Genomic DNA, 11,200 nt, shown 5'->3' with positions numbered 1-11,200 from the left:
GGTCCGCCCGCCCCGCTCCTCTCCGCTCCCCGCCGGCCATGGCGCGGCTCTTCGGGCGGCTGCGGGCGGCCGTGCTCGGCGTGGTGCACGTGGGCGCGCTGCCAGGTGAGCACGGGCCGGGCCGGGGGAGACGCGGCACCGCGAGACCCACTCGCACGGTGCTCAGCCCGGCGGGCAGACCGGCTGCAGGAGCAGAGGAAGTCCGGGTGTCGTGAAGGCCCCGCTCCTCTGGGGAAGCGCGTAGCGGGCTGAGCGCTGCGGAGCTAGGGCGGGCCGGGCGGAGCTGCACAGGCCCCGGGACTGCGGGAGCTCGGACACGTGGCTCCCTGCGGCCCTGCCTCAGACCGGCGCTCCGCTCAGCCGGGGCTCAGTTCTCGCCCCGGCCGCGTTCCGAGCCGTAACAAGCAGAAAGCAGTCCCGGTACCACATCGCATGGATACCCCTCAAGTCTGTGAGTGACTTCAGGAGTGAGCAGTTATGGCTGATCTGTAAAGTTCAGCAAAGGGAAGGAGCTGCAGCAGCCTTTTAGCAATTTTGCCACATATATCTCTATTTTATTATGCCCATGCCTGTAGTTATCCTACCGGAAAGCCATTGCCAGCTGCGGTTTTGGTTTGCCTTTGCACTGGGGTAAATGGCACTGTTGTTGCAGGGACGCCGAGAAGTTCTCTTCCGTTGGCACAAATCATCGATCAAGCTTGTCAAGAAGCAGAAGCATACAAAGATGCTGGCGTTGTAAGTCATGGCTTCCTTCTTCCCGTGGCAGTATTTACACAAAGCTGCTTGTGCATAACCAGTGCTTTGAATCGAATCTGAGTGACACAGAATTCACAAAAAGCACCTGAAAGTACCAAGTTCAGGAACACATTTAAACCTGTATTTTTTTTTTATTTCAACACAAGTAGGCCTTCTAAGTTTCAAAACCTGAACTAGGCATGACCCAAGTGAACTGGAAAAGCTTAGATTCAAACTATGCAATTTGATTTAAGTAGGATTGCTATCAATCTTTAAGAATCAAGTCAACTCAAAGAAAAAAAACAGATGGAATATTGACTGCAGCATGAACTGTTGCTGGCATTCTAGGTATCTGGATGCAAGATGCTTCACCATCCAGTCTGACAAGCTACTTTACTTAGGTCTGCATGGCACACTGCTTTCATGAGGTCCCACCGTCTGTGTTTGCACCACAACAGCATTATTCCAAGACCAAAAGATTATCTTAGGTACTTTTCTTCTCACTTTAATCCTTGGATCCTAGCCCCTGGGAGCAGGCATACCTGCTTTGACCATTCTCAGCCAGAGGCAAGAGGAAGCTACTGCTGAACTGCCATCGCAGCTCTGAGCTGCTGTTTTCTGCAAAACTTTGAGGTTTCTACTGAGTTATACTTCAGTAGCATAAATTATGTTGGTACTTTACAGACAGAATGAAATTGAACCTAAGAGCTTAGTTTTAATTATAGAAGACAGAGTTCAAAATGCAAGACAAGTCACCTGATGGAGGCTATGGACAGAGCAGTGGTTAAGAAAACCACTAATTTAGGAAAGCCCTGAGAACAAAGTTGTTGAAAAGGTTAACAACAATGCAGAAGAACAAAGTTTGTTGATGGGCTTCAGTGCCACCAAATAAGCTGGACATGTGCAAGACATTTACCAGTTAGAACAGTCTAACTGCAAGCCGTACAAAATAAGTCAGTTTTTTCCCTTTCCATACCTGTTGAAGGAAAGAGCGCAATTGCTCTGCGTTCTGTACTGGTACATTCTGTCTTGCCTTTGCAGTTATAGTATCAGCATGAGATTGAATGTGATTCTGTCTACATCAGCAGAACAGCAAGTACTAGTCTTCCTCTTCCTGTGTGGAGGTGGTCACACAGGTGATGTGTAGCCCTGGAGCCATTGCCCATATTCCAGTACTTGTTCACTGGTTTTCCTTATATACTAACCATACATCGACACCTTAGCAGCAGAGAGGAAACACTAAGTATGCTGTAGCAATCGGAAAGATCAACACAATGGAAAAGGTGTTACAAAAAGAGGTGCCACAATAGAAAGGTGCTACAAAAGAAGGGAAGTAGATCGCTCGCCCAAATCAGAAGATTCTGGGTTTGTAGGGAAAAGCTCCACCAAGGAGGGATCTCTAGAAAGAGATCCTTCCTCAGTGGCAGTCAGCCCTTAAATGAGGCCTAGGAGTTGCCTTCACCCGTGCTCCCAGGGCTGACTGGGTCTTTCCTCCAGGTGCTCAATCAGTGGTTCAGGCCATGACTCAGCAGTTCCCATACACTCCACCCTTTCACAGCATGAACCAATGATTGAGTCGCTTGAGGGTGAGCCTTCCCTAATACAGGGATCCAGCACACTGCTATGCTTATACATTTGCCCGTCACAGTGGAGGCTGACACAATGTTAGACAGTTGATGATCGGTTCATGCTTGAGGTTCATGTTCTGTCATGGGCCAGTGCTTGATGACATTACTGGAGGCATGCAGTAGTTTGGTGCAGGTCCATCTTATGTTCCACCAGTCCCACATAGGCCATCACCAGGTGTCGTGCTTGATCTCACAGCGACACTGGAACACTTCGATGACATTTTGCTCCTTCCAGTTATCCTAAAGACTCAAAAGATTCACAGGGAGTATTACAGACGTTTCAGTGGTACCAAGAGGGGGAGGTTCACCTTCCACAGCAAGATACAGGCCATATTCCCATCCTAGGAAAACGCTCAACTTGCACTGGGGCACATCCTAGCCATCTGTACCACACCCTTTGGCCAGATATCTGTGGCTGCATAACTATATCAGGTACCAAAGGAGGGGGTCCTGATCTGCCACAGGGACATGATGAGAGTCCCCTTAGCAATGAAGACTGGAGTGCTGACCATGATGTCAGTAGACCATGTACCAATCACCAGAGGGACTACCGAGCCTCCCACCTCCAATAATCTCCCCCAAGGTACAAGTAGGCCACGCCATCTTGGTCCTACTTGCACCTTCCAAGGCCATTCTATTCTATGGGTACCAGCTTCTAGATTCTTAGGGACAGGAAGCAGAAGGTTATTTTCATTGCCAGTGTGGTGTCTTACCCTATTGTCAGTGCCCACAATTTGGATTCTAGGGGGGGAGGCCCATGTCATCTGTAGCATCTTCAGGGCACTGGGTCTGCTGTCTCTAGGCCTTTCATTCAAGTCCTGCAGGGTTTCTGAGAGTCTCTTTGTCCACCTCTGCAGGGACTGAGAGTCTGTCTTCAAAGCAGCATTCAGGATGGCATTATAATGTTCAATGAGTCCTGCTCCCATTGGATTATATGGCAGATGAAATCACCATTCGATGTTGTTCTCTTCTGCCCAGCACTGTATCGTCGTGCCCGTGAAATGTGTACCCTGGTCACTCTCGGTGACCTGGGGAGACCTATATACCACCATTAACTTGGTTAAAGCCTCGATGGTGTAGGCCTGGTTTGCTTTTGGTACTGGATAGGCCTGCACCAGTCCACTTGCCATATGGACACAAGTTAATGCATATCTGGCCTCCTCAGATCGCAGGAGAGGGCCTATATAATCAGCTTGCCACCTTTGGAGAGGGTTATGTACTCTGGCAAGGTGGGCAGTCATCTCTGGCAAGGGTTTTGGTCTCATTCTCAAGCAAGCTTCGCAATTATGACATGCCTGGACGATATCTGACATAGTTATGGGCAGCCCCCATGCCTTTGCAGCTGCCCACATTGTCTTCTGTCCAGCATGTCGCAGCTTGTGGTGTAGCCAGTGGGCGATGTTCTTGGAAGGAGAGTTCTCGATCCACTGTACTCAAACCAGCATCTCTGCCTCATCATTTCCTGGTGACTGCAAGGGGTGATATCCAGAAACGTGGTACACACATTTGGTTCTATGTTTAACCACATTCCATATGTCTAACTACATCTCCTTGCCCCAGATCAGTCAGGCGTGGATGGTCCAGTCTTGGGTGGCCCACTGTGCAATCCAAAGAGTGAGTCCCCAATACTATCTGTGCAGATGTTCAGTGCACTGTCACCGGGTTCCTTGACGATAACCATCCACATGGCTCGCAGCTCAGCTCATTGAAGATGGGGATGGTCAAAGTAGCCAAACCAGATTGTGTCAGTGGAGGGATGGTATGCCACTGCTCTCACTTGCTCGGGTTACCTGGACCCATCCATATACCAGGCATCTTCAGGAATGGGATATTTCCCCTCCTGAATGGGACTTTTCTCCAGTGGAGCGACCATTGTTTCTTTCAGTGCATCACTGTGATACATCATTGGGCCTAAGATCATTTGAAGTTCTTCTTTCAATAGCGATGAAGACAAATTACTCCTCTGGCTGAGATAGGCGACCCATCGTGCCACTGTCTGTGCTTGGGCCACCCTTGTCTTAGGAAGGTGGGTCAGATCTTTCACCCACCCCTGAATTGGCAAGGTGGTCTTAACTGTCACCTCAGATGTTTGGGTTATTGGATCTACCACCTGTAATGCAGAATAGGCAGCCAATAACTGTTTTTCAGTCATGCTGTATCTTTCTTCTGCTCCATGCCATACCTGAGACCAGAACCCGATTGGGGTCCGAACAGAGCTCTGGCTTTGCCACAGGCCCCAGCCAAAGCCATCCTGAGTGACATGAATGTCCAATTCAGCTGGGAGGGTAGGATCAAATATACCCAGTGCCTGGGCTTGTTTAACAGCCAGTTTTGCCTGTTGGAAAGCCTCGTGTTCCGTTCTCCCCCAGTCCCATAGCTGCCCCTTTTTTGTGTGTTCAGTATAAGGGTCTCAGCAGCTGCGCTAAATGAGGTGTAAAGGAACACCAATATCCCAATATACCTAAGAACTCCTGCAGCTGCTTTGGTGTTGCAGGGACTGGGAATGCCTGAAATTTGTCTATGACAGCACTGGATAGTACTGTGGTCTTTCCTGACCAAACTACCCCCAGGAATTTCACAGACAGGCCCAGACCCTGCACCTTCTGATGGTTTATAGCCCATCCCTTTTCCTGCAGATAGGTAGTTAATGAATCTGCCTCCTGTCCTACCGCCTCCAGTGAGTCAGATGTCAACATGAGATCATCAATATAGTGATACAAGCAAACGTTATTAGGTTTTTCCCAATTTGCCAGGTCATGCACTACTAGGTTACGGCAGTATGTTGGTGAACATACATGGCCTTTCAATATCACCTGCACTACCCAGATACTGATATACCTATGTCAGAGTCTGAATTCTACAGTTGCCTGGAGAGCCAGACCCCATAAAATGTCTATGCCCAAGATGTACTCTGGGGCTGGGGCAATAGACACATTATACTCCCAGGGCAGGAGACACCCAACCCCCAATTTCAGCCACATCTGGGTTACTGGAGTAGTCTGTCCCCTGAAACCACCAATCATCACTCTATCCCCATTACATTTAGTCAGATCCCCATAAATGTTAGATGTTTCCACACCTGTGTCAACCAGCACCATAACCCTTTGTCTGTTCTTTTGGGACCAAAAAAATTGTCAGCTCAACATAGGGCCTCTGGTCCCATCTGGAGGCCCTAGTTACAGGGGTGCTAACATCCCCTAACATGCCATGAATTGGGCAAGTGGCAAGTATTTTTCCTCAGGTTGGCCTGAGTATCATAGGCCAAGCCACCTGGGGAGGCTTTTTTCCTTTTATTAGGGACTACAAAGTCCTCTAGTTTCCAAGTATTTTCTGGTACTTGTTCAATTATTTGTACCCCTGCTCCTTTGGGGGCATTTTGAAATTTTTGGTCATCCCTTAGTTGTTTCCATAATTGAAGCAAAATGTGATTAGGTTGGCAACTGATTTTAGTAAAAGCCACCCCAACCCATATAAGGTCATTAAATATCTGTTTATTGGACACTTGTATGGGGCCTGATCGGGGTGTCCATGGGGCAGCTTTTCTAGTTTTAATAACTGAATATACCTCAGCCCCTTCCACTGTCCTAATAGTATGCCTTGCCCTTAAGTGCTCCATCTCCCCCAGATCAGCCACCAACTGGGAGGTCTGCTGAGTAATGGCCTCTGAACCAGGGGGTTCAGTATAGATAACAGTGTGCCATAATAGTGGGAGGGTGCCTGCTGTAAAATTAGGTCCCTCATTCCAGCCAAGTATTTTTACTAAATCAGGACTTTCGAAGGCTTCCTCACAAATCACCTCTTTCATTCCTAGCTCGCGAATATGTGCTTGGAGGTCTTCCATGGAAGACCATAAACCTGCATGCACCAGGATATCTGTCTTATTAGGCCAGGTGATACGGCATGCCTCCATCAACCAATCCATTAGGGAATGATTCTCCTCATTATGTTGCACAGCGGCATACAGTCTTTGTCTAAGGGCAGGGTGCAAGGTAATGGATGTAAGCTCAGAAGCTTCTGGTCCATTGATCACAACACTCTGCCCCTATGTCCCATAATCAAAGTAACCAAGCTGGTACTGTTTCCCTTGGTTTCTGCTGAAACCATTGCACCAAATCCATCAATTCAGATGCTGCATAGGGGCGAGCTGTTACATGGAGATGGGTTTGGGCAGGGGGCACCCCTGCTGGTCTATCCTGTACTTTTTTTGTGGGTTTTTTTTTTTTTTTTTGCATCACTACAGGTCGGATCTCGAAGGCATCCACCTCAAGTGGGGCTTCAAGATCTGATCTTGAGATTTTTCTCCCTTGGATTACCCAGGTCTACTGGTTCAGGGGCCTGAGTATTTTCCAATGCGATATTCCACATTTGCTTTAAAGGGAAAGTTATACTTAATTTTTTCCCTGTCAATAGGCCAAGCTCTTGCTCGAGTTTCTCAGTGTGATCACATAGTAATTGGTTCCCATTTTCTAAATTACTATTTGAAAGTTCTGCGCAATTCAGTGCCATTAATAGTGGCCATGCCACAGTGGACGCAGCCAGTCAGCATTTCCTTGTAATTAGGATATCTTTATCTAAGATATAGAAATATTTTGCCATGCCAGATGGGGATTGAGAAATAGTTCCACTGTCCTGCAAGGGACCCTATTTTTCAACTATGGCTGCCAATTCATAAACAGGTGAACCCAGAAATCCTGGGATGTGCCCTTGCAGGGTTTTACCTAGAGGGATGATGTTCTCCCCCTTGGCCCACTTCAAGATGTTCAAAAGGAAAGTCATTTTAATATTTTGGTCTGCCTGTCTTGCCAAGTGTAGCAATGGGAAAGATCAACACGATGGAAAAGGCATTACAAAGAGGTGGAAGGACCAGCACGATAGAAAGGTGCTACAAAGGAAGGGAAGTAGATTGCTCACCTGTACCAGAAGGGAAAAGCCTCCACCAAAGAGGAATCTCTAGATACAGATCCTTCCTCAGTGGCAGTCAGCCCTTAAATGAGGCTTAAGAGTGAACTGCCTTCACCTGTGCTCCCAGGGCTGACTGGGTCTTTCCTCCAGGTGCTCAATCAGTGGTTCAGGCCGTCACTCAGCAGTTCCCATACAGTATATCTAAAGGTGAGGGAGAGGATAGAAGCGGTTACTTTCACTGCTGACATGGGCAAAGTTGGATTAGTCTCAAGACAATCTTTAAAGTCGGTGCTACTATAAAATTCTAATTTGGATTTTATACCTTACTGTCTTCTCAACAGTTGTATAACACTCTTCCAGGTTTACCTCTTCTCCTGCTGTATTACAGGTGCTCAGCTCGTATTTTTAAAGCCACCTCTCAGGTAGGCAGATGAGGTGAATGCAGTCATTTCTCTACTTATTTGAACAAATTTGGGTTATAACTGCATTCCGTGTCTAAATTGTAATGACATCAGTATACAGGCCAAACCAGTCTTCATTCTAAAGGTCCATACGTGATAGTTTTACAGCAGTATGAAAAACAAATCCTTTGTTAACGCCATAAAGGTCAAAGATAATCAGGAGAGCTTCCACAAATATCACTGCGGTTGCTAAACACTTTCTGCAATTCATTTGTCTAGTTTTTCCCAGCACTTTAAGAGAAGTGTATATTTTCACTGTAGATACTAAAGAGCTTTGTGGTTTCTGCACAGAGATCACCACTCTTCCAGACTAGCTCTCCTGATTCTGTAATGGGAGTGTCTGATTTCCCTCCTCACTACTCAGGCTGAACTGTTAAAACTGTCCATTTTTCCAACAGAACTAGAAAATTAAAGGTTTTTCTTCTGTGGATGTTCCTACTGGCATTATTTCCCAGTGCCTGTGGTAGCCTCTAGAAGATTGCTTCTGCTAGACGTTTGCGTGTTGTCCCAAGTTGCTTGAACTGCCGTTAACATTTGAAAATATACTATATAGGCTTGCTCACTCAGTATGCATTGCACTTGGAAGTAAATCCTAGTTTGTTCAGGAAAAAGGTGACTTGGCTGGCATATTAGCAGCTGAACATAATAAACATGAAAGATTTGTGGTATTAGAGCACAGTAATGAAAACAAGTGAGTGCTCGGCTAGGAAGCCATCTGTGCTAAAAATGTATATGCTTTGTACTTGTGTTGCTAAACAATGACATTCCCTAGACAAGATTTTGTAAGCAGCAATCTATGAGACGTCATGGTCCTTCCAATTTTTATCTGCTTTTGTTTAAACAAAAAGAGCTTGCAAAATATGCAGTGAAGTTAACTGTTATTTCTGCAGGTGAACCTGAGTAAAGCTTGCTTTATATCCAGAAAACAGAGCACAAGTTCCATCCAGTTTCACTGATGTAACACATCTTACTAGGTGCTATTTCACTGTCACTACTTGAGTAGATGACAGTGAAGATATATGTTTTCCTTTAAGCAAAACTTTTATTTATATAATATTGCACTGTGTTGCAAGTATTACAGTGCTTTTTAGTAGGCAAACTTTCAGGCTTGCTTCTTTTTCTCCAGCGTCATTTCTGAAGACACATTCATTCTGATCCTCCCACTTCTTCTTTTGTCTGTGTACCTGTAAAGGTGATGCTCAGTACCCTGCTCTGCAGTAAGCTTTTCAAAAATGAGCAGTTCCAAGCCAAACTACCACTGTGGAGTAAAAGAGCAGGCAAACCTCACCACAAACATCTCTTGTGATAGATACAGGAGAGCATAAGATGCCTACTTACTTAAGTAGCAATCTCTTGTTCTAGAAGTAGAGTTTTTAAAGTGATTGTCTAGGTACAGCAAATAAATGCTTTACAAAGCTGATTTTCTTCATACAGAGTGTGTGACTGTGGTGGTGGGAGAAGCTGTAATTCTCAGTGCACACCCAAGTCTATCTAGCAATGAATGCGATGCAAAAAGCCTCTCTTCCTGTAGGAAGGAGCTGTTCCTTTACACTCACAAAGGTTTTATTAACACATAGGCAGCCATAGGTAAAGCCTCTCTGTTATGCAAAGCATTGGGTTTAACGTTATCATAGCAAGGAGTTATATCAGATAGGAGGTCAAGGTGTAGTAAGTCATCACTTCTGAAGATGGAATAAAGCAAGTAGTTTTTTTATTTTATATAATATATATAAATATATGTTACATAAAGTATAGAGAAAAACTATTTGCTTTATTCCATTAAATATATATTTTTAATATATTTTATAAATATATAAATAATTTTTCTGTGTAGACAGAGAGCTATTTAAATGACTTATTTTCCAGTAGCTAGCTGTGTTACAAGGGACACTTTACAGATAGACAGCAGTCTATTACCTTTTCACTTCTGTAGTGTTTGAGGATTGTTAAAAATAAGGCTACTTCATATAAAAGTACCTCTTCAGTTGTCCTGAGAGTCAATGGAAAAGAAACCCAGAAGGTTTTGCTGGTGCCTTATCTCACACTACCCAAGGAGATTTCACTTTGGAGCATGTAGTTCAGTCACTGTTCCCCTAGACTTGGACACTATAAGCTTAAGCGCCAAGATCTTGAATCCAGCATAACTGTTTTCTTTCCACCATTTTAATTAGCTGTCTGATAGTACTGAAGTCTGTTTTTATACATATAAATTCATTAAACACTGAAATCTGTGGTGTTACATTTTTGTACAAAAATTTCAAAGAAAGCTTTGAGTTAATGCATCTGTAATTCAGCTCTCTGTTACAGAACATATGTTGTTCTTTTTTTTTTTTTAAATTAAACAAAACATAATATGCAAAGGAACAAGGTTTATTAAATGGTACTAAAAGAATAACACATTATTAAAGTAATACCAAAAATAGTCACAGGAACTGTGGACCTCGAGGCTATGAAAAGAGAGCTGCTGAAAAGTGAATATAGTAAATATAAGGTTGAAGAGAAAAGTGCTGGAATCCTCCCATCTGCCCGCACATTGAACAGGAATTCAATCAGATACTTGTCTTATGTACAGTAATATGGCTAGAGTCCCTAATTACTTTTTAAATGTATGTATTTTTTAATATAATGGAATAATTTGCTTTATGCAAATACTGAGCTGTTAAATCAGCAACAATTCATGGAAAGCTCAGTGTCACTGCGACGCTGACATGGGATTCTGCCAGTGTGTTCCCTGCTTGGTCAGGAGCACCCCATGGCCTTTCCCAGGAGCCCTTTTCTGGCCAGGGCTGGTTCTGCCCTGCCTGGAGGCCTGGGGCTCTCCTGGCAGCTCCTCTATCTGATTTCCTCTGCCCTGTTGAGGTTTCTTGGACTGGAGTTCTGTATTAAGATATGCTGATGAGTGGCATGAAATAGTATGTAGCTCTAATGTTAGGTGCTCATAATGTTAGATCATGTTTCCCGTTAATAAATCATGTCCGTTTGTTTTTAAGGTAGCATGTATTTTGTGTATTTAAATGCTTGTCTGTTGGGTTATTTGGTGAAGGCAGGTATACCCAGGTACACCAAATGCGCGTTCCTCAGGTACCTGGATTTACCATACTCTTCTAACGGATTATCTACAGTCTGTTTCCTTTTCCCCATCTTCCATGTTAGGTGTTCATTTATGATGCCTGTGGCTTAGCATGTAATTCAGCCGTTAAATGCAGACTGCTTTTTGTATGCTTCCTTATCTTTCACTGCCAAAAGGGCTTCTGTACTACAACAGAGATCGAAGAAGCATTACATCTATGATTTTTTTTTAAATGGAAACTTTTTTCTCCTTCCTTCTTCCTGATTCTCTGTTATTGATAACCTACTTTTTTTTAAAAAAAGTCATCTCCTTGTATTTAATTTCTTTTAATTTCTTTTAAAATGTTCTTTCTATTCTGAATGTTAGAATGCCTTTGAAATGCACATCTCTCATTTTAAGGATTT

The 11,200-nt window shown here is 44.4% G+C and overlaps 1 protein-coding gene across 1 annotated transcript in view; it reads left to right on the top strand.

Moving 5' to 3' along the window:
• Positions 7–11,200, top strand: part of LOC110404182 (protein C19orf12 homolog) — a 64,205-nt gene continuing 53,011 nt past the window's right edge. The window contains exons 1-2 of the mRNA XM_021408220.1: positions 7–105; positions 653–735. Of these exons, the coding sequence (XP_021263895.1) occupies positions 39–105; positions 653–735 (150 nt within the window). The 5' untranslated portion in view covers positions 7–38. The remainder of the gene's footprint in view (positions 106–652; positions 736–11,200) is intronic.

The sequence above is a fragment of the Numida meleagris genome, chromosome 10 (genome assembly GCF_002078875.1).
Source record: "Numida meleagris isolate 19003 breed g44 Domestic line chromosome 10, NumMel1.0, whole genome shotgun sequence".
NCBI lineage: Eukaryota > Metazoa > Chordata > Aves > Galliformes > Numididae > Numida > Numida meleagris.
Note: the sequence above shows the minus strand (reverse complement) of the source record. Positions and strands in the feature narration are given on the sequence as shown.